This window comes from Notamacropus eugenii, chromosome 1 (assembly GCF_028372415.1).
Source record: "Notamacropus eugenii isolate mMacEug1 chromosome 1, mMacEug1.pri_v2, whole genome shotgun sequence".
In the NCBI taxonomy this organism is placed as follows: Eukaryota; Metazoa; Chordata; class Mammalia; order Diprotodontia; family Macropodidae; genus Notamacropus; species Notamacropus eugenii.
The window spans coordinates 492,869,515-492,893,849 of NC_092872.1; the positions used below are offsets into that span (position 1 = coordinate 492,869,515).

The following is a 24,335-nucleotide window of genomic DNA, read 5'->3' on the forward strand; positions in this document are numbered from 1 at the left end:
TTTGATTGGATTGTAGATATGTAGTGAATGAACTTTCAAAGGAGGAGAAATTACTGAGTGATGGTGGTAAAGGGAGAGGCCAGAGGTGGCAGTGGGGAGCAAGTATTCCAACTCCTTTACCTTGACCCATGAGTCAGGGGAATGAATAAAAGTGCAACCAGTGTCAGAAAGGGTAACCACTGATACTGCATCATCAAGATGGAGTCATGTCTCAGTGAGAGTCAGAAGATAGGGTAGGAAAGTAAATTTAGGATAAAAGCAGGTTTGTTATCTATGAAGCAGACATGCCATAGAGCACAGTTGAGGGGGGGTGGGTAGCTTTAGAGTGACATAATGGGGTAGTGGGTTGAGGAGGATGGGAATAAGGAAGTGAGCTGCTGGTGACAGAAAAGGGGTTTGAACAATGGCAGGGAAAACCTTGAGCATTACTGGGGTGGTGGGATGGATGTAACCAGATGAGGGTTTGTTAATTACTGAAGAATGAATTCAGAGGGGTTATTAACATCCCTAGGTGTTAGGCAGTTCAGGTGAAGGGAGCTAGTGAAATGGCTTACCTCTTACCCTGAAGACAGCAGATAGGGATAAAGATTGAACTCACTTTTTGATTGCATTGATATAGGTAAATCCTGGGTGAGAAAACTCCCTCTGCCAATAAGGTTGGCACCTTCTCTGTAGCATATAGGTTTGAAGAGTTGTATAGAACACAGAAAGGTCAAGTAACTCTCCCAGGTTCACACAATCAGTATAAATCAGATGGAAGACTTTAGCCCAGGTCTTCCTGGCTTTAAGGCCAGCTCTATCTATCACACTACACTGTCTCCCATATAAGTGATTACATAATGAATATAACAGTATAGATACTAATAGGTTATATACAAGGTAATTGGGGGGGGGGGGTGAACACTAGCATTTGGAATCAGCAAAAGCTTCTTTTGAAAGGGGGTGCTGGATCTGTGTCTTGAAGGATGAGAGACATTCTGTGACATGTAGAATTAGGAAGGAGGTACATTTCAGGCATGTACGGTGACCAGTGAAAGAGTACAGAGATGGGAGATGTACTACCATATATACGAAGTAGACAGAAGGCCAATTTGATTAAATCAAAGAGTGCAGGGATAGAGAATTATGTCAGTGATGCTGAAAAAGTAGAACTGCGGAGCCATTTACTTACTGAGTAAGGGAACAACATGATCAGATCTCTGCTCAAGGAAAATCACTTTGATAGCTATGTGGTGGATGGACTGGAGTAGGGAGAAATTTGAGGCAAAGAGAACAATTAGCAGGCTATTAAAATTATGTGATCAAGAGGCAGTGAGGGCCTGAACTAAGGTGAGAGCTTTATTGAAAAGAGAAAAGAGATTAGATACAAGATAGGGAAGTTTTAGAAAGAAAAGGGGAAAATTTGGTGTATGTGGTTGGGGGAAAGTGAAGATAAATCCAAGATTATAAGCCTGAGAAACTAAAAGAATGATGGTAGCTTGGACAGAAATTGGAAAGACAGAAAAAGGGGTGAGTTTGAAGAGAAAGCTAATGAGTTCTATTTTAGATGTTGTTGAGTTTGTATTAACAAAGACATCCAGTGTCCAGAGTAGATAGTTAGTGATGTGGTATTAAAGTTCAAGGAAGAGTGTTGGGCTGGACGTACAGATCTATGAGTCATCTGCATAGAGATGATAATTACATCTATGGGAACTGATGAGGTCACTAGAGAGGGAGATAGTAGAGAGAAGAAAAAAGAGCCAAGAATGGAACCTTAGGGAACACCCACAGTTAGGGTATGGACGGTGAGCCAGCATAGGAGGCTGAGAAAGAGAACTAAGAGAGCACAGAGTCACAGAAGCCCATGGAGAGGAGAGTGTCCAGGAGGAGAGATGTGATCAACAGTGTCAAATGTAGCAGAGGGATCAAGAAGGATGAGTTCTGAGGAAACATCATTGGTCACTTTGATAAGGTTGACAGCCAGATGCAAAGGTTTTAAGGAGTAAATGAGAAGAAAGGAAATAGAGGCAATAAGTGGATGTAGCTTTCTTTAGGAACTGGACTGAGGAAAAAAGGAGAGATTTAAGATGTTAGCTTAAAGCTGAATAATCTAGTGAGACAGCTGGGTGGCTTAATTAGATCAGTGGATCTGGAATCAGAAAGACCTGAGTGCAAATTTGGGCTCAGACTCTTAACTAGCTATGACTCTGGGTAAGTCACTTAACCTCTCTTTGCCTCAATTTCCTCAGCTGTAAAATGGAGATATGAATAGGGTTATGAGATAATATTTGTGAAGCACTTAGCACAGTGAGCATAGTAGGTGTTTAATAAATACTTATTCCCTTCTCCTCTCTTTTTAATGATGGAGGTAGACTTAGATATGTTTGAAAGCAGGAAGGAAGGAATCCAGAGATGGGAAAAGGTTGAAATTTAGAGAAAAGAGGGATGATAGAGGGGGCAGCATGCTGAGAAAGAGAGGAGGAGATGCGACCAAGGGCACATACCTCATTATCACAGGCTAAGAGAGAGGAGAAGTAACTAGGGAATGATGTTAAGTGCTTTTGAGATGAAGAGAAGTTGAGGAGAAGAGAGCCAAATGGTCTTATTTTTCTCTTAGGTAAGCAGCAAGGTCCTCAGCTGGGGCTTGCTGGTGGTAGAAGTGTTCAGGAGAGACAGAAAGTATGGAAAGCTTAAGGATAGATGAGAAAGTTTGGATGGGTTTCTGTAGGGAGTGAGAGAGGTAATCAGGGAGAAATAAGAGGTTTTTCTTGCTTCAGGGCCTGGTTGAAGTTGGTTAATATGAATTTATAGTGTATATAGTCAACATATAAGTTATTGACAGCTCCAAGTAAAATATTGACCATTTCTTGAGCCTATATGTCTAAAAAGAATTACCTACTCAGAGCATTCAGATTGTTGGGAATGTGTACAATAACTGTTCTTATCCTGGGAATTTGATAGCTATTTTTTTTTATTACTATAGCTTTGTTTTCTTGGTGTGGTGTATCACATCAGTTATATAGCAGCAGTTTCAAACAAGGCTTTGTCTTTTTAAAATACATGAAATTGAGAATATAGTTAAAATATGTGTATTCATTCCTTAAAGGAAACATAGTTTTGTACCAAGAATGACTGGCTTTTCTTATGTAAATCTTCAACATTTATAATTAATTGAAGCAAGTAAACATTTCTTATATGCCTACCATGTGCCAGACAATGTGCTAGGGGAGGAATGGGGGTAGAGGAGGCTACAAAAGACATGGTTGAAACAATACCTGTCCTCAGAGAGCTTACATTCTATCAAATGTCCTTTTAGTGTTTGACCCTGTAAGGAAAAGTACCAAAATGAAGTAGTGTCAGGATTCATTTGGTTGTGGTGAGAGTGAAGAGGGGGGAGAGAGAGAGTGTGCGTGTGTGTGTGTCTAGCTAATATTGAAAAGTAAGGCCTATCATTATTTAAATCCTTCTGTGTTCTGGTAATTTTAAAACATCTGGCAGAGAATTGCCAGTGAGTGAAAGGCTGAAACTGGTAGATTAGATACTTGAGCTTTTCAATAATTACTGGCTTAAAGCCTTAGATCTAAGATCCTTAGATCTTAGAGGTTAATCAGAGTCATTCCTGCTTAGAGTTTGAATACTCCAAGAAAACCTTTAATATGAGTCAAATCTGGTAGTTTGTAGGCATTATTTATATTCTCCTTTGAGTTAGATACGAAATTTTGACAACTTAGACAATCATCACTTGCTTTTCAGTAGTAAAATGTAGCGTTTATACTTCGGAGCAACTTCTCAGTTTGGCCAACAACGTTGCTTTTCTACTGCAGTTCTGACAAATATTTTTGTAATAATTGTAACATGACACATTTGTATACAAAATGATTTCATGTACATTAATCCAAACTTCCCAGGAACTCTGTGAGTCAGGCAAGGTAGGCTTCAATATTGCCATTTTACTATGAGGAGATTGATTCTCAGGCCAGGGGAATTACTCAAGGTCATGTGACTAGTAAATGGAGGAACCACTCCAATTAAGGTGTTCTGAAGTCTAGTCTGTTTCTGTTCCAAGGAACTATACTGCCTGTCTTTTAGTGATCTTTGATTCTTGTTCTAAGTAAAATACTTCACCTAATTTGGAGGAGGAATGATTGATGTATGGGGGCATAAAACAAGGAATGCACCAAGTGGGTCTATTACCTTAAGACTCTTTGAGCATCTACTACATCTGAGGCAATATGTCTGACTGACCCTGGCTAAGCCCATTTTTTTGCTCTCTGATAGTGGTCTCTTGTCCTCTTTTTGCTTCTCCTCAGGGAACTTATTGTCATGCCTAGTGTCTCCTTGGAAAATAAATCTTATTCCAGTGGAGAAGAGTTCATAAACCATGTAATGGCTATATTGTGCATTTATAAATAATTTTAAAGTCTTGGAAAACCAGGCTAAAAATAACTACAAATTGATGGCAGTCAGCTCCTTTTATGCTGTGTCCCTATTAATATCTGCATTCTTTAAATTTATTTTGCTGTATAGTATTATCAGTCTAAAAGTGTTGTACTCAAGGTTAAAGATCCTGCCACATGTATTATTAAAAAGACCCACAGTGAAATGAAGAGGTGTGTGATCCTTAGTTAGAGGAAAAAGTGCTGATAATTGGGAGCCAGGGAATGAAATAAAAGAATTGTTTTGGATTAATAATAAATTAACATTTATATAGCTCTTTAAGATTTTCAAAGGGCATTATATAGTATCTCTTTAGAACGTCTTCTTTGAGGTAACTACTACAGGTATTATTGTTATTCCCATTTTACAGATGTGGAAATTGGGACTCAGATTAAGTCATTTGCCCATAATTGTAAGTATCAGAGGATAGAAGGAAAAGGTTACTGGAATCACTTGTCTGATTGTTTGTTTAAATACAAATACATTTAAATTGGAAGTGAGGTAGGGCACAGTCTGGAATTTGACCTAGCTTGGATGTTTGAAACATCCTAATACTCTCTCTACCCAGTTTGGTATGGCTGTCTGATCAGAAAGCCTGTGGTGTGTAGTGCTGCCATTTTTATGAGGGCAAATAAATGGAGACTGTGTGAGGAGGGACTAGTTACCGTGTTTTACCAGCTTCTCTTATACAGCTTTTTTCAGTCTGTGCTTGAGGCTATGTATGAAAGTCCTGAACACAAGTGTATTTAGTGGTTGGGCAGCTTTGTAGAAACTGTGTCTCCATAGATTCACTCCACAGACCGCAGCCAAAAAATGTGGGCTGTGGGCTGTGGGCTGTAATCATAACTCCTGCCAGGCATGCAGTGTGGAAAGTCCCTAGTTGTGCCATTTGAGAACAGCCTCGGAAAGTACCTAAGAGGAGTCATTGTTTGTTCATTTGAAAAGGGCAGAGTGTTTCTGTAGGGACTCCTCATCTGGTTAGCCTTTGATTTGAATGATAAAGTCTTATCACTGGCTTTTAAAATTAGTAAATGTTACAGAGCCAGAAAAGAGATGAAATACCCGTAAATAAAGTTTAAAGAAAACTACCTCCTGGCACTAACATTTCCTTTTACTTCTTAAAACTAGCAAAATTTATTTTCTCTTTGGGCTGCTCAGAATACATCTGTTTCTACTCTTAATTCCCAGTTGTCTGAATTGTTTGGTAAGCTGTAGTAGAAAACTATAAAGTACTTGAATTAAAATCAGAAAAATTCCATTTGGGTTTTGAACGTCAGGTTTTTTCTTTTCTCTGAAACCTTTACCAAAGTACTTACCAAAAGATGTCACATGTTCTTTTTAACCATTGGTAGAATAAAGCACAGTTTTAAAAATCCATGTATAATATGGAGAAATTAATAGTCTTTGAAATAATAAATCGAGTCAAATTGGTCTCATTTGAAACTTGGAAGTATGATGCTTACTTAAAACTCAGTTAAAATTGACTGTAATTGAATGAAATATTGATGACTCAGATGTTAATCTAGGTAAAGCTGAACTTCCTTTTAGTTATAAAGTTGTAGTCACAGGGTTTGGCAGGTAGAAAGGACAGGCAGTGGTATCTGCTGCAGTGTAAGAACTCTAGATTCATCTAGGGATTAAGATAGCAAAGCAGTTCTTCTAAATCCATAGTGATATGGGATTTAAATCAGCTCAGTGGGAAATTGGATTTGTGTGGTTTAGTCTTTGGTCATTTAGAATTGCTGAAGAAATTTTATTTATTAAAGCCAAGAAGCAATACCAGTTAATTAGAGTGAGAGAATTAACATGTGTTGTTAAATCTAGGTTACAGACAACATTGGTTTAGGTTTATATATGTAGAACCCCAAAATTCAGGCTTTCTGAGTAAAATGATTTTAGGTTTTATGCTACTGTTTCAGAAATTCCTAATATTTTCCAGAGTTTTTTTGAAATTGGTGGAAAAGTGGTTTTAGAGAATAGAATTTCCCCAGAATATTTAAAGAAATACTTCTCCATTTCCTACATAGATACCTCTACCCCACTAGCTATATTATTTGTAGGATCCACAGTGATTTTTTCTGCTCACTGTTTCGGTGGCAAGATTGAGCCCTTCTGTTACAAGAGTTAGGTTTTCTGTAATGTTGCTATTACCAAAATTGATTTTGAGATTCCCTGACTAGCCTTTAGTGTTTCTGTTAATATAGGTTTTACTATAATGCCTGTTTGGTCTTCAGTGCTGCTTTTGTAAATTTAGGAATACTTATTAATATAATTAAGCATGTACTGAATGGCATTGGAGCTGTAAGTGCCATATGGAAAGATTCACTAGAAGCTTTCATTTCTATTTGTACGCTCCCTTCTTAACAGAATTTTAATAGTAAACCATTATTGATAAATTGATTAGAGGCAAGGGTTCTTGCCTTATTTCAAGCACCACTTGGATACTTTGAGAGGGAGGTTGAACAGATATAGACCTACTTCATTAATGTTAATGGGTTTGTGGATTTGACTTTCAACCTCTAAAGATGAAAGCCCCAGAACTGGGTGTGAAGAAAAAACAGTCTGAGGAAGAACAAATGGTATTTAGATACCAGATCTGAAAACTCAGTCCAAACCCTATACTATGACAGATATATCCCAAGGGTTGACCGGGTGTGAGATATGGACCAAGTGCTTAGAAAAGAAGTTACAGCATAGGCTGTATTAGTCATTCTCTGGGATTTTCGTATATTTTGCTTACTCCTAAAATATCTAATCTTTGCTATTAGCAGCTGTGTTAATTCACATGGGGTGAAAATACTCATTGAGCATATTTGTGGATACTTAAAAACTATAGAATAATACAAGAGTAAACCAAATCTTTGTTATCTTTCAAAGTCAGGCAGATTGTTCTCCAAAGAAGCCCTGAAAAATCCCCTTAGGCCTTATAACTCATGTGGTAAAATAATTGCTAAACCAATTGGATGTCTTTGAAGAACAAACACTAATATTAGGGAGAGGACCCAGATAGTCAATATTTAAATTTATTTCAGTCTGCTTTTGAATGCAGAAAAAATGATGAAGGAGGTAATAAGGTAATGAAGGTTCATCTAGCAAGTAATGCAGTCTACCATCTTTAAAAAAAAATGGCATTATCAAAAACGGCAGAGAGTTTTCTGAAATTCTATACCAGTTTTTACAGAAGTTACTGATATGTGAACTGGTGTTAGACATAAGTATTATGATTTCCCTCCCAGTCATATGCATTCAGGTGGTCTCAGATGATTTCCTCCAGAGTTCCTGAAGAATAAATAGGTTTTTAAAAGTACCTGTCATTTTTAAGAAAATTGATTTGGTTTATCCAATGAAGTAAACGCTTTTTGCAGTGTATCTGTTTCTCTTAAAAACAAAACACTGTAATATTACATGGGATATATAGCCCTATAATAGGCTATTCTTTCTTGCCTGTAAGTCTAACTAATTTCCCGAATTCTGTATGATGCCCTTTGGTTTATTTTTAATTCCCATATGCCCAGTTTGAATATATTTGAATTTATATTTGAATTATTTTTGAATTATTTGAATTGAATTTGAATATTTGAATATTTGAAATATTATTTGAATATTTGAATTTTTATTTGAATAATATATTTGAATTATATTTGAATTTTATTATATTTGAATATTTGAAATTTTGAAATATTATATTTGAATATTTGAAAGTTTCTTATTTCTTGAACCTTGGTAAAAGTTACGTATCAGGGAAAGAGGGTATCTTCAGGTGATGTTTCAGTCTAGACGAAGCCTTGTTTCACTGAGCTCTTGGGCCCTTGGCAAAGCAATACTTTTGGTATGATGCAGAAACTCATGCATACAGTATGTTATCTCCAATCTTCATATAAGCAGTTGGACCTATTGGCCCATTTTTTACATAAGTAATTACATATTGCATGGTACCAGTCAATACTGTCGGAGTCACTAGTGTCAGAATAGGGTGTGTTCCCTAATTAGTAAATTCTCAATGTAAAGATAATATGTAGCAAACTGTATTTTGTTTGAGAATGTAAAAATAGGTAAAACACTTCCCTCCTCTAGTGAACTGTATGATCAGCTGTACTAATCTACTTGCTGTTCCTTGAACATGACATCCATCTCCCATATCTTTATCTTTGCCCTGACTGTTCCCCATATTTTCCCTTCTCACCTCCACCTCCTAGAATAATCAATCCCCAGCTTCCTTCAAGACTCAGCTCAGATATTGCCTTCTTCATGAGATCTTTATTGGTCCCTTTTAGTTAATAGACTCTAACCTTCTGAGGTTATCTTCCATCTAATCTGCATGTATATGGCATATACCTATTTATTTTCATGTTCTCTCCATTAGAATGTACATTCCTTGAGGGCAAGGGATATTTTTTTTTGCCCCTTATTTTTATGTTCTTTTGAGGATATAAAATATCCTCAACATTGAGCACAGAATCTAGAACATAGTTTTCGATTAATAAATGCTTTTTGATTGGTTAGTTGATTGATATTAAACTTGTTTTCCTTATCTTCTAAAATTCATATCACATTCAGTTTTTCATGTCTGTGTGAAAACAAACTGTTCTCAGGCAATTTTCCAAAGAAGTGCAAACTATCAACATTAATTTGTCTGATGTAAAGACTGGAAAGCAGTTTAGTAGAAATTAGGTTTAGATCAGTATCTTGCACCATATACTACAATAAATTCAAAATAGATATTAATATTGGACCTGTACATTAAAAGTAACACCATTTTTAAAAAATTAAGAGAGAACAAGATTAAGAACTTCTTAACTAAATGAGTAACGGAGAAGATAAAACTTTTTGTTTTAATTCCATAACATTAAAATGCTTTAGCACAAACAAAATCAATGCAGCAGAAATAATAAGGGGTAAAATTCCTTTGCATCAGATATCTCTGATATGCAAGATAAATAGGGAATAAACACAAATATAGACCAAGAAGTAGCTAGATGGCACAGTGGATAGAGTATTGAGTCAGGAAGACCTGAGTTCAAATCCATCCTCAAACATTTACTAGCTTTGTGATGCTGGGCAAGTCACCTAGCCCTGTTGGCCTCAGTTCCTCATCTCTCAAATGAGCTGGAGAACAAATGGCAAACTACTCCAGTATCTTTGCCAAGAAAACCCCAAACTGGATCATGAAGAGTTGGGCATGACTGAAATGACTGAACAGCAAACAACAACAAAAAATAAGACCAAGAGCTATTCCCAATGGATAAGTGGCAAAATGATATGAGGAAATAATTATCAAAAGAAGTTCAGACTATTAACAACTTTATGAAAAATTACTCCAAATCACTGATAGGAGAAATGCAAATCAAAATGACTCAAAGATCACCTCAGAATCAGTTAATTGCCAAAGATGAAGAAGATAGGAATTGCCACTGTTGAAGAGATTATGGAAAGAAAGACACACTGATACATTGCTGGTGGAATAGTGAATTGATACAATAATTCTAGGAAACAATTTGAAATTACTGTAAAAAAGTAGATAAAACCTGAGATCCCACTGCTAGGTATGTTACTCCCAAGGAGGTCAGAGATAGAAAGGATGGACCTATATACCCTTATGTAGTCCTAGTGCCACTTTTTGTGGTAGCAAAGAACCTGAAACAGATGGTAGATGCCCATCACTTGGAAAGTGGAAAAAAAAATTGTTATATAAATGTAGTGGACCGTATCTGTGCCGTAAGAGGAATTCAAGGAAGCATTGGAAGATTTATGTGATTGTTCTAAACAGAAGCAGGAAAACAATAGATTTGGAAAGAATAGGGGGGAAAGAAATTCAGTACTAGATAATTATAACAACCAAGCTTGTCTAAGGAGAAGAGTTGAGAAACTGCACTTTCTTCCCTGAACAAAGGTGGGAGATTATATTTGTGGAATATTACATATACTGTTAAACACAGTCAAGGTGTTGCTTCGTTTTGGTGAAGTGCTTTTTTTCCTCTTAAAAAAAACCTTTGTTATAATAGATAACTTACTTGGTAGTGAAGGGAGGGATATGTTCAGAAATAAATGTGATGTATAAACTAAAAACTAATAAAAATAAGATTTTTAAAAATACCATGGGAAAGTTTTAAATCACTTATTTTTTCTTTATTTTTAACATTCATTTAAAAAATTTTTGTATTCCAGATTCTTTTCTTTTAGCCCCTCTCCTGTCCATTGAGGAGGCAAACAATATATCAGTTATACACATGAAGTCATACAAAATATTCCTATATTAGTCATGTTGCTAACAATAATAATAACAGGAAAAAACAGTGAGAATTTGTTCTTCGTTCTGTACTCAGTTCATCCATTTTCTCTCTGGAGATGGATAGCGTTTTTCATCATGGATCCTTTGGAATTATCTTGGCTCATTGATCAGTTTAGATCATAGGAGCTAAATCTTTCACAATTGGTCAATCCTTACAATATTGCTGTTACTGTAATGTTCTCCTGGTTTTACTTACATAACTGTATCCGTTCATATAAATCTTCCCAGGTTTTTCTGAAACTGTCCTGCTTATCATTGCTTAGCACAATAGTATTCTATCATAATCAGGCCACAACTTGTTCAGCCATTCTCCAATTGATGGGTATCCCTTCAATTTCCGGTTCTTTGCCACCATAAAAAACGCGACTATAAATTTTTTTTGTATGTGAGAGCCTTTTCCCTCCAGGTCACTAATAGTAAGAGAAATTCCTGTTGAAACATTCCTGTAATTTCACCTTGCATCACACCTGTGAACTTGGCAAAGATGATGAAACACCAAAATTGGTGGAAGGGACTGTGAAAGACAGTATCCCTGTGCCTCATTTTCCTACCTTATAAAATTAGGCAGTTGGAATGATTTCTCTGTAGAGCCTTGTAGTGCTTGCTGACAGTGTGGTACTGTGGATAAAGCCCTGGATTTGAAGTCAGAGGTTCTGGGTTTGGTTGATCCCAGAGGGCAGAACCAAGAGAAATGGGTAAACATTTCAGTCAGACTTAGGTTTGATGTTAACAGTTAACACAGCTCAGAAGTAGAATGGGCCACTGTGGGAGGTGGTAGTTTCTTTTTCATTGGAGGTCTTCAAACAAAAGATGGTTGACAATTTGTCAGCTATGTTATAGAAGCAGATGTCTTTCTGCTACGATAGTTTCTTTGGGTATAGGTTGGACTCTAGGTAAGTAGGTAGCTACTGAGTTCCCTTGTAACTCTGGAATTCTTGATTGTGTTATGTACTGTTGGTAGAAGTGTGAATTGGACCAGGCATTCTGTAAAAGCACTTGGACTTCTATTAGAAAGGTCATTAAACCTCACATATCTCTGTGATCCATTAATATCACTACTGGTCATATGTCCCAAGGAGATCAGACACAAAAGTAAAGGTCTCATATATACAAAAATATCTGTAGCAAAATTTTTGTGGTAAAAAAAAACTGCTGATAAAGTAAATACCTTTCTTTGAGCATTGTTTAAACAAATCGCAGTGCATTTATGTAACATAAGGTTTCTTAACTTTTTTGTTGTCACGGACTCCTTTGGCAGTCTGGTGAAGCCTATGGAGTCAATGTTTTTAAAGGCATGAAATAAAATATTTAGGGTTACAAAAGAAACCAATTATATTGGTATTTATTTGTGACCCCAGGATAAGAGACTCTGGTATAATGAAATATAATTGTACCATATGAAATGACATGAAGTATACAGAGAAATTTGGAAGTATTTATATCACTTAGAGTGAATGAAGTAAGTGGAATAATGACCACAATGTAAAAGAAGGTATCGTTGAAAAAACAGCTGGGAACAGATGTAGTGGTGCATTCCTGTAATTCCTGCTCCTGGGGAGACTGAAGTGGTGGATCATTAGAGTTCAGAAGTTCTAAACTGCAGTAAGGAGGACTAAAGCCAGTGGGTATCTGCACTGTCTGGTACTAGTATGGTGAGTCTTGGGAATGGAGGGCCACCAGGCTACTACTGCCTTAGGAGAGGAAGATACATAAATAAGTTGGATGATTAAAACCCTTTTGGCTTTACTTAGTATAGTTGTATTTTATGCTTCAATTAAATAAAAACAAAAGTTTTTCTTGTCTAGACTGTTTTGTTGACTTTTATTTAGGTTTATGATATTGATAGACTTGCCTTCAAATTATAAAAGCATTTACCAAGAACTCAGAAAGATATATGTATACTGCTCCTGTTTAATATCACTTGATATGGCATTGGAAAATCATCGCATAAGAAGTATGGACTATACTAATACAACAGTAATACCATTCATCTGCCATTGCCTCAGACCCTTCAGATAGCTTGTGAAACTGAAAGGGCGGTTCAGTGATCCTTCAGTCTTCATGTACCATTGCTGCCAACTCTGGAGCTTGTTTCTAGAGGTTTGGTGAGCTTATGGAACAAAATAGAATTCAAAGGTTTTATCAGCTTTCATGGAACCACATTTTTATAGTTTTTTATAAGCCATGGCAATATCTAGTTGTCCTTTCAGATGCTATGGTTAGTACTGTCCCTGTTTGTTGACACAGAACATGCCATGTTTGTGGAATATCTTTACTAGGCCACTTACACTGAATGTGTTGATTAGCCTGTAACCATTCCTGTGGTAGGCACTGTGACTAAAGAAAAGTAGTCTCTTTGTAGTCCTAACCCTCGGGAAGTTTAAAATCTGTACTACCCTGAATTTCACTTGCTTACACAGGGTATCCCAAAAATCTTAGTACACTTCTCTCCTCCTTGTTTTAAATTGTTAAAATTAAAACTGCCCTAAGACTTTTGGGATACTCTGTATATTGCCTTGCATTTTTTTTTTTTTTGCTAATCTTTACACATGAGTTCACATGTCTTTATGGCTAGGTTGTAAACTCCTTTAGGACAGGAACTGTAAATAGCTTGCCCTTAAAAATTTTATTCGCAGTGCCTATCGCAGTAAAAAGACACTTAATACATAGTAGATGAATGGAAGGGAGGTGGGGAGTTTTACAGAAAAAAAAATTAAAGATTAGTACAAGTATAATTAGCTTGGTGGCAAAACGGAGGAAATTTTAAAATGCTTGAAATAAAGCAAATATAAGAAAAGAAGGGGGCAAACAAGAATAGGTACAGAATGGCAGCAAAAGTAAATTTAGGGTATAGTGCCTAACCTAAATATATTAATGTTCCTAACCTAAGGTCAGTAGAATGGATATATGGAGGTATTTATTTTCCCCTCAGTAATTGAAATTGCTTTGACTCAGCCATATTTTCTTGGCTCTTTTTGTCTAAAATCACCTTAAATGTCTTCAAGACAGCTGGCCTGAGTTAGGATGACTTAGAAAAGTGATCAAGGCAAGGAGCAGTCTGGTGGGTTGTGCCTTTTAAAATGAAAGTCAAAAAGAAGTTACATTCTTTAAATTTAATGTTCCCCTTCAATGGACACATTTGAGAGTTTGTCATTTGTCTTTAGTGGCTTGGCACTGTGAGCTAAATTGAACACCTAGAAGAGGAAATGACACTGTTAGATAGCAGTTGAAAAGTGTGCCTACTATATATTGGAGCTGATACAAATATAAGTGGGAGTCCTGATAGTGGAAAATCCTTCAGGAAACTAAATAGACACTGAGAAAAAAAGAATGTGTTTCTTTACTGCCTCTCCAGGTTGTTGCTGATATGAGAGAGAGACCTGCTTCTTCTGAGGGCAGCCACAAGTTTAATTACTCTAGGAAATTTGCTGAAGGTGAAGGAGCATGTAAAAATAAAGTTCTTTTATCTTTGCTGCCATAGCCAGAAGCCCTAAAAGTATCTCTTGATGGATTTTAAGGGGTGGTGGTTCTGTTTCCTCTTCAGCAAAGTCTGGGGGAGAGTTCTTTTTATCATCATTCTTATCATCTTTCTTTCCCCCTTAAATCAGATCAGATTGTCATCATACTTTTTACCATGCAACAGCTATCCAACCATATCAGTAAGGGATCTTGTTCCTCAGCTTGTTCATTTTGTCATTCTCAGATTTACCGAAAGATGCAAAAGAAGGAACATTCCTCCAACTTATGACCATCATTTTTTGGTCTAGCTTCGACTACTTTATACTTAGTGTCTTTAGAGCAGCACCTTTAAACCTAATTCCAGAATAAGAAAATGAGGACATATACATGTGATCCTCTTCTTGTGGCACTGTCAGGGAGTTAATTAAGCTGGCTGACAAAGCAGCAGATCCCTATTTCAGTGACTCCCAGTAGGCCTCCCATTGTTTGCTCTATTGAACCTGCTCCCTTTGTTGCCACAGAGCTGCCATGAAGGACACTGCCCATTCATGCTAATCGAGTGCCCAGCATGTAAGTGGATGATCAAACTGGGTGAGAAGGAGCATCATTCTGAGCGGGAATGCCCAAAGAGAAGCCTCAACTGCAGATACTGCAAAGTTCTTTTCTACTATCCTGATATTAAGGTACGAGACCAAAAATAGGAGTCACTTGGCCACATCGTGCTCTTATAGTATGGTTCTGCCTTTTCACCCAAATTGACTTATTTAGGATCTGGGATGATCTATGACAAAAACTGCAGTAGAACAAACAAACTTCTAATGGGCTGAAGAGACAGTTATTTTGGGAACTCTTAAATTGAGTGCTTTCTTATAGTAAAATGTAGGTTATTAACAATGTACAAAAAACCCAATAGTTTTTAAATCTGCAAAGGTCTCTTTTCTCATTTTATTTCTTGTTTTTGATGCTCACTTTCATTCTCATCACAAAGAATTGTAATATAGGTTAGTTGTGTAGTAGCATGACTTAACTTTTGGATATATAAAGTGACTGTAAAACAACTTTTAATGCTTTCATTTTCCCTTTGGCCCTTCTCAAACTTCTTCCCTGTGATCATATGAGGCCGAAAAAATGAATTGATTGAGGACCATCTATGACATCTGTATTAGAAACTTCAGTACAATCCTGTCATACTCTCTTTGGATACCAGATTTCATTCTAAAGCCAGTCTGCAGTGGGGTTCAGGGCTAAGCATTTGGGGCATTGGAGTTGGAGATGGCAGGCAAGGGAATACAAAGACAGGGCACATGTACTTTCTTTGCCTTTTAGAATCAGCCTTCAGATTATCCTTATAGATAATGGCAGTTTCTTACTCTTCTACAAGTAGTTTTTATCCTAGGAATCCTGGTTGATTTTTAGACATGGTATTGCTCCATTATGTATGATTGAGGCAGTGCTACTGAGACCTTTCCTTTGTTCCTGTTTTCTTTCCTCTCTTTTTCCTTCAATTTAGTTCAACAAACTTTTATTTTATGTGCCTCCTCTGTGCTGGACTTTGGGTGATGATCTCAATATGAACTCATTGTGCTGGCTATAAAAGTCAGTTATTGGACTTGAATCTGATGTAAGTGAAATCTATTCACTTGTCTTAGATTTGTTATTGTTGAGTGTTCTGCATTTATGGAAAGAGGTCCTGTTTTTCTCTTTTAGATTGGGTGATTGTTTAGGAGGTTTTAGTATTGGACAGAGTGAGTGAAAAACTATCTGTTGGAGTGAGGGATTCATTAGCCCTGCAACCTCAATACTATTTGGTTGGGATGGTACATTGGGTGGTCTTAATATTTTTGATTAAGGTAGAAGTGGATGTGTTATTTAAAACTGCTCAGTTCTCTTGTGTTTTTCACATCCAGCATTTTATAGTCTTAAAGTGATTTGTCATAAAGCAGATACATGGTTTTAAAAAAGTGTTCTAGTGGCAGTGGTTTTAGTGATCTGGAGTTCTAGTTCTTACACTATATAGAACAAAGATAATAGTGGCTGACTTATTTTTTCAATAAAAAGATAAATTACAACAAAAAGATGTGATTTAACATATTTTATTGATTATTACATCAGTGTTAATAGGAAACATCTGTTTTCCAAAGAGTTTCTAGCCATTTTATTTCATTTAGTAGGAATGTTTGAGGGTTAGAGGGTTAGTAAGATTGAAGGTTTATGAGTGACAGTTTTCCTCCTTCCCTTTCACCCCCCTCACTGAAAAAATAAAAAACCAAAACCCTTGTAGCAAATAAACATAGTTAAGCAAAATATTTCCCAAAATCTTTTTGCGTATTAGTCACTGCTTTATCAAGAACTGGGTAGCATTCTTCATTATTTGGAATCAGGCTTGATTGTTAAAAAGTTTTTACTTCTTTTTGAATTGTTCATTTTTACAATATTGATATTATAGTATAAATTGTTCTCTTGGTTCTGCTCTCTTCATTCTAAATCAATTCAGATAAGCCTTCCTGGTTTGTGAAGCAGTCTCTTTGTTTCTCATAGCACAATAGTATTCTATTACATTCATATACCATAATTTGTTCATCCATTCTTAGTTGATTGGTATCCCTTTAGTTTTCAGTTCTTTACCACTACAGAAGGAGCTTTTGCAAATATATTGTACTATATTTACACCCCTTTCCTGGAGTGTAAACCTCATAGTGGTATTGCTAGATCCAAAGAATATAAGGTTTAGTAACTTTGTGGATCTAGTTGCAAATTGCTTTTCAGAATGGCTGTACCATTTCACAATTTCACCAGCAATGTCTTAATGTATCTCTTTTCCCACAGCTTCTTCAACCTGTCATTTTCCTTTTTCATTTATCAATCTGATAGGGCTGAGGTAGAACCTCAGAATTGTATTAATTTGTATTTCTCTAATTCCTAATGATTTGGAGGGTTTTTTTCATATGACCACAGGTAGCTTGAATTTTGTTCCTAACCCTATTTAAATCCTTTGACCACACTTTCTTTTTAACAGGTATGAATCAATCAGGAAGCATTTATTAAGCATGTATCATATGCCAATTGCTAAGTGCTGAGATGGAGAAGAAATGCATTAAAGGGTATACTAAAGAAGTCTTAACATAGTTTTAAGCTATTATTATTCTTTGGCTTAAACCGCGACTAAGGCTTTTGAGGGCATGTTATATACATGGTATCTGTAGTAAAGGCAAACTAAAATGTTAGTAAAGTCTTTAGATCACTAATGTTTCTTTTAGCACGGTCTTGTAAAGTCCTAAGCCTGTAGGGATATTGTTCACTAGCCATGAAAGTCTTGAAGTAGGATCTGGCATGCTGATTTTAGAACCTTAGGCAAATTTGCTTTTTTAAGGAGCATTGGCAGGACAGATGAAATGCTTTCCCTTTCTGTCTTTAGTTCCCAAACCTCTTACTTTAGAGCTAACAAGTATTTGGAACTAGGAAGTTAGATTTCTGCTTAATTAGTCAGTGTTACTTTTGTGAAAGAAACCCTTTGAAAAGGGTTTCAATTTCTGTATTAAGAAGATTCAGGTATCAGTGTCATGGGAAGAGGTCTTTTTTGCGGCTTTAAGAAACTGAATAAATGGAAGAATTGCCTGAGCAATATTTAGCTTTCATGATTAATCTTCATTTCCAGGTGGGCTATTTAGGTAGAATTCAGTAGAATTGAAGAAGCTGCTTGAAGGGAGATGTTCTTAGAGGAGGGTCACTGTCAGTCCTAATGATTCTTGTCCCTTTTTTTGAAGGCCCATGATGAGATCTGTCCCAAATTTCCCTTGACTTGTGAAGGCTGTGGTAAGAAGAAAATTCTGCGAGAAAAAGTAAGTTGGGTTTCTTTCATGTATTTTAGGACTTGGGATTAACAGGGCAACAGAATATGCTCCTCTTATAAATACTGCATTTATGCTGAATGACACTGAGACAAAATTACAGATTCAGGCCTACAGTGCTCAGAAAAGAAAAAGAATGATTGACCCACATGCTGAGGACCTTGCAAACAAGAGGGCTAGTGAAATAAAAATAATATGCCTTCCTCCCATTGGCAGTATATTGATGGCAAAGTGACCAAAAAAATGGGAGCTCCTTTTATTTTTTCTATCAAAAATTCTTACAGGCAAATTTGTCAAATGGCTATTTCCAATAACTTTTTTAAAATGTTAAAAAAGTGTTTTTACCTATGAATTATTTGATTCCTGAGAATGACCTTTTACCTTGGACCTTACACAGTTTTGTACATCTCTTATGCACTTATCTCTACTGGACTATTATAATAACTTCCTAATTCTTCTTCTTACATGAAGAGTCTTCTCTCTCCAGTCCATCATCCATGCAACTGCCAAATTTATATTCCTAAAACACAAGTCTGACCATGTTGGTCCTCTCTTCGGAAAGCTTTAGTAGCACCTCATTATCTCTAGGATAAAATATAAATACCTATATTTGGCATTTAAAGCCATTCACAATCTGGCTTTCATCTGTTTTTCTAGGTTGATTATTCATTACTGCCCCCCCCCATTATTTTTAGTGCTAGTCAGTATTCTTTCATTTCAAGAGAATTGAATATCAAGTGAGATTTTATCAGTTAAGCCAGGGTAACACCAGGAACAAAAGTATTGAAGTAAATGTGAATAAAAAATAATTTTTCAGTGACACAAGATCTACAGTCTTCAAGAAACAATAATTTGTTTAGGCACTTGGAATTTTTCTAATAGCTGCTTAGATATTCTTAGAACATTTATTTTGTCATAGACATGTCTTGCAGAAACCTGTGAAAATTTAGGTCTTTCCAGGTCTATCCTGGGAATTTGCCCACTTTATTCATTCAGTATACATTTACTAAATATCTTTTGTGTGCCAAGACACCTTATTTTTATAAATAATAGAAGATACAGATTCTCAAAAAAAGATAGACTACCAACTAGGATAGATCTTTTTTTCTATAGTTAAAAGAAGAAATGATTTTTAAAAGTATTGCTCTTCAGCTCTCTTTGTGGTGGCGAAGAACTGGAAATCAGGGGGATGCCCATCAACTGGAGAATGACTGAACAAGTTGTGGTATATGAATGTAATGGAACACTTTTGTTCCATAAGAAATGATGAACAGGAAGACTTCAGAGAGGCCTGGAAGGACTTATATGAACTGATGCTGAGTGAAAGGAGCAGAACCAGGAGAACATTGTGCACAGCAATGACCACAGTGTGTGAGGAATTTTTCTTGTAGACTTAGCCCTTCCCAGCAATGCAAGAACCTAGAACATTCCCAATGGACTCTTGAGGCAAAATGCCCTCCACATCCAGAGAAAGAACTATGGAATTGGATTGCAGAATGAAGCAGACTATTTTCTCTTGTGTTTTGTTTTGGTTTGGTTTTTCTCATGGTTTCTCCCATTCATTTTAATTCTTCCATGAAGTATGACTAAGGTGAGAATATATTAGTAAGAGTGTATGTGTAAAACCCATATAAAAATGCATGCCATCTCAGGGAGGGAGCGGGGAGAAAATCTAAGATTGTAGAAAACTGAAAACAAATAAATTGATAAAAAGTATTGCTCTTAAAGCACTGCCTGCAATTTTGATGTAAGTAGCATTTTTAATGTTGAAGAAAGCTTATATAGTCTACTGATTTATATAATATTTTTCTTCTAAGTAGCTCAAAATTTTTTTATATTTTCTTTATAGCTATTATAATTTTCCTCTGAGGTCTGTAAAGTTAGCAAATTTATTCCTGTTTTAAAGATGAAAAGCACATAATGATTACCAAATTTTTAACCAAGTCCACAGTGTAAAAAAGTTAGAAAGTAGTAGGAAAAGCACTGTATTTGGAGTTAAAAAGAACCTTGGTTCAAATCCGAACTCTATTAGTTAAGCAAACCATCTGACACAGTTACCATGTCAGGCTGTATATGCATTCATTGTTTTATATTCACAATCCTCCACATCTCTGCCAAAGGGAGAAAAGCATATTTTCTTCTTTTTCCTCCAGGATCAGAATTGATCAAAACAGCTGCTCACTATTAAGCTTTTTTGTTTAATTATTAAAATCATTATATGTATTGTTCTGGTTCTGCCTACTTTGCTCTTCATCAGTTCATAGGAGTCTTCCCATGTATCTCTGATCTTATATTCATCTTTTATTAGAACACAGTAGCATTCCATAATATTCACATGCTACATTCCTTTATTTATTTATTTGTTTGTTTTTGGTTTTCTACAATCACTTCCATAAGTCATAGATTTTTTCCCCCGCCTCCCCAAGACAACAAGCAATCTTATATGGGTTCTACACATACATTCTTATTAAACACATTATTACATTAGTCATATTGTATAGAAGAATTAAAATGAATGGGAGAAACAATGAGAAAAAACAAAACATAACACAGGAGAAAATATTCTGCTTCATTCTGCAATCCAGTTCCATAATTCTTTCTCTGGATGTGGAAGGCGTTTTGCCTCAAGAGTCCATTGAGAATGTTTTTAGGTCCCTGCATTGCTGTGAAGGGCTAAGTCTACTAGAAAAATTCCTCACACGCTGTGGTTGTTGCTGTGTACAAAGTTCTCCTGGTTCTGCTCCTTTCACTCAGCATCAGTTCGTATAAGTCTTTACAGGCCTTTCTGAAGTCTTCCTGTTCATCATTTCTCATAGCACAACAGTATTCCATTACATTCATATGCCACAACTTGTTCAGTCATTCCCCAATTGATGGGCATCCCCTTGATTTCCAGTTCTTCGCTACCACAAAGAGAGCTGCTGTATATATTTCTGTACATGTGGGACCCTTTCCCATTTTTATGATCTCTTTGAGATACAGTCCTAGAAGTGATATTGCTGGGTCAAAGGCTATGCACATTTTTGTAGCCCTTCGGGCATAGTTCCAAATTGCTCTCCAGAGTGGTTGAATCAGCTCACAGCTCCACCAACAATGAATTAGTGTTCCAACTCTTTCATATCTTCTCCAACATTTATCATCTTCCTGTTTTGTCATGTTAACCAATCTGACAGGTGTGATGTGGTACCTCAGAGTTGTTTTGATTTGCATCTCTCTAATCAATAGTGAGTTAGAGCATTTTTTCATATGACTACAGATAGCTTTAATTTCTTCCTCTGAAAACTGCCTGTTCATATCCTGTGACTATTTATCACATACTACATTCCTTTAAGCCACTCTTGGACAGATAATTAACCCCTCTAGCCCTGTATCTCCTCATCTGTAAACTAAAGGACTTAGACTAGATGATCTCTAATGTCCTTTGCCATTCTGATTTTGTGATCCTATTAAAGAATCATAGTAGTCATTTAGCTCTTGCTTCTGTTCATGTTTCTACTTCCCTGTCAGTTAACCTAAACTATATTACATAGTTGTATATTCTTTTTCAAGTGTCCTAGCAAAACTTCACCTAAAAAACTCATTCTCTTGTTAACTCGTTCAAATGATGGGTAAATTTAAGTCCATTTACTTCATCTTATTGTTCCATGTCCATTTCCCCTTGGTGTGGAGGTGAATAATACTTTATACTATTCCTCGAACTGAGGACTGTTTAATATTGAGGACTATTTTCTGATTCACCTTCCAGGATTCTTTTATAGATCATAATTTATTGAAAGACATGGTTCAGTGTCCAAATATCCTGATTTTTTGTTCTTCATAAAAAATAAATTTTTATTGAACCCTTTTATTTTGTCATCACTTATATTTTCACTGTAATCTTTACTGTAACCAGAGAACTGTCCGTATAACAGAAATTTATCTTTATGTATTTTAATTAGCATTTACCAAAGAATGAGGAAAATTTTCTTTAGTTAGAGTAAACTTAAATGCTCTGTTATCTAGATGTTGAAAACAAAAAAATTACTGACAATATTCTAAAATGTCACACCATACACACAACTCTTTGAGAACATTCTCACCTTTTAGTGAAGCATTCTACCCTTCATAATTAGTGAGGCAAATACTATTGATTGTATGTAGTTGGAAAATATGTTGCATCCATTGTGATAGTTTGAACATAGATTTAATTAAGAGGAATAATGTGAAATTAGCTGGAAAATTGACTGGAGTCAGGTTATGAAGGGAAGTCAAGCCATATTTTGAAATGAAAACTAGAAGAGTTCATCTTTTATCCAATAGAATGTAAGTTTATTGAGGGCAGAGACTATTTTCATTTCTATCTTTTCATCCCCAGGACCTAGCACAGTACCTGGCACATAGTATATGCCTAATACATGCTAGTTGAATTGCACTAAGTCCTAAAGGCAGTAGGATCCACTGAAGATCTTTGTATAGGGGAATGGTATGATCAGACATTTGCTTTAGGCAAATTATATTAGTTATGTGGAAGATGAATTGGAGAGAGTAAAGAGGGTAAAAAATTATTGCAGTAGTGCAGCTGACAAATGATGAGGACCTTTACTGGGTAGACAGCCAGATAAATGGAAAGAAAGGGATTGTTAGGGGATAAGATGTTGTACATGTAGCACATATTATGGAACTACGGTATCAGCTCCTACTTATACTGATAAGGCTAAGTCCCAGATCATGGCTACAGGGCCTTCTCAGGGCTCTAAAATTTGCCTTGAGGAGTTGGCAAGGATCTTTTCTGGAGCCACTCTTCGTCTTGATTGCGAGGGAATTACAATTCATGTAGCCAAACTTAAGTAGCTTTTAGAAAGAGTTATTTACTAAAATGGTACAGTAAGAACGATCAATACAAAATGTCCCCCAAAAAGTCCAAAGGAAAGTGTGGTTGAGCCTAAAAACCACATATAGCAAAGGGGTAACTCACACATCTTGATTTCTGTAAGTTATTTTCTCCCTTCTTTGCATGCTTATGACATACACCTTAGGCATAGTATAAGTTATTTTCTGGCTTCTTGTGGTGCCACAAATCTGCTTTTTTATATCACATCCAGGCTTTACTCTGTTGCCTATGCACAATATTCTGAAATGTCAGCTACTGCTGTCTTAGAGAATGTTGCTAGAACACTGATGAGAAATTGGGAAGTCCAAAACGCTCTAGACCTTTGAAAATTGCAGGGTCCCCTTCCAACCAACAGGCGAATGGGAAAAGATACCTAGGCCAAGGCCAAAGCTGAGCCATTTTCCTCCCTCCAAGCAGCTCCTCTTCAAGGGTGTTGCTGGAATACTTTCTCTTGGCTTTTGCTCATTCCATTCTCTCAGGACCATATACTGGCTTGGTATTTCATAAATGACTCATAGGGCATGACAAAGTTTCTTCAGCCAATCCAGACATATTCCTTATGCAATTTCATTTTGGCTCATCAAAGACTTTTCTTGCACATCATCATCATCATAACTAACATTTATATAGCATTACTCTGTGCCAGGCAGTGTGCTAAACACTTTGTAATCATTATCTCATTTGATCCTTGCAGCAAGCCTGGGAGGTAGGTACTTTTATTTTGCAGACAGAAATTAAGTGACTTGCCCAGGGTCACACAGCTAGTAAGTGTTTGAGGTTATATTTGAACTCAGATCTTCTTGACTCTAGGCCTAGTACTCTACTACACTACCTAACTTCCTAGCAGATTATAAAGAGAAATGGAGACTAAAGAGTTGTGAATGACTCCTAGATTGTGAACTTGGGTGCCTAGAAGAATGGTGGTACCTTCAACTGAAATAGGATGTGAACTTCTTGAAAGTAGAAAGTGTTTATTATTATCTTTGTATGCTAACAACTAACATAATGTCTGACACATATAATAGGGACGTAACAAATGCTTGTTGAATGACTGGAAAAGGAATAAGATTTGAGGAAGATAATAAGTTCAGTTTTGGACATGTGTTTGAGATACCTACAGAACATCTAAATCGAGCACACATGTGGGCCTGGAACTCGCAAGTGACATTAGAACTGGATATCTAGATTTTCGAATCATCTTCATAGGGATGATAATTAAACCCATTGGAGCAGATAAGTTCTTCAAGAAAAAATGTAGAGAGAGAAGACTAGAGGGCCCAGGGCAGAACCTTGGGCAATAGTTAGAGTTAGGGGAAAGAAGGTAATGATCTAACAAAGCAGACTGAGAAGTGTTAAGACAGGTAGGAGAAGAACCAAGAGAGAGCAGTGTTATGAAAACACAAGGAAGAGAAAATATGAAGGAAAGAGTGGTCAGCACTATCAAAAGCATCAC

The 24,335-nt window shown here is 36.3% G+C and overlaps 1 protein-coding gene across 9 annotated transcripts in view; it reads left to right on the forward strand.

Annotated features, from left to right (window-relative positions):
- Window positions 1-24,335, forward strand: part of TRAF2 (TNF receptor associated factor 2) — a 120,779-nt gene that overhangs the window by 85,067 nt on the left and 11,377 nt on the right. For 7 of the 9 annotated variants that reach the window (XR_011972272.1, XM_072633034.1, XM_072633038.1 and 4 more), the window contains 2 exons: window positions 14,686-14,847; window positions 17,929-18,003. Coding sequence is in view for 8 of the 9 variants with exons in the window: in XM_072633034.1 (XP_072489135.1) it covers window positions 14,686-14,847; window positions 17,929-18,003 (237 nt within the window). In the remaining variant the exon portion in view is untranslated. The remainder of the gene's footprint in view (window positions 1-14,685; window positions 14,848-17,928; window positions 18,004-24,335) is intronic. The other 2 variants (XM_072633035.1, XM_072633039.1) reach the window with 1 other exon arrangement.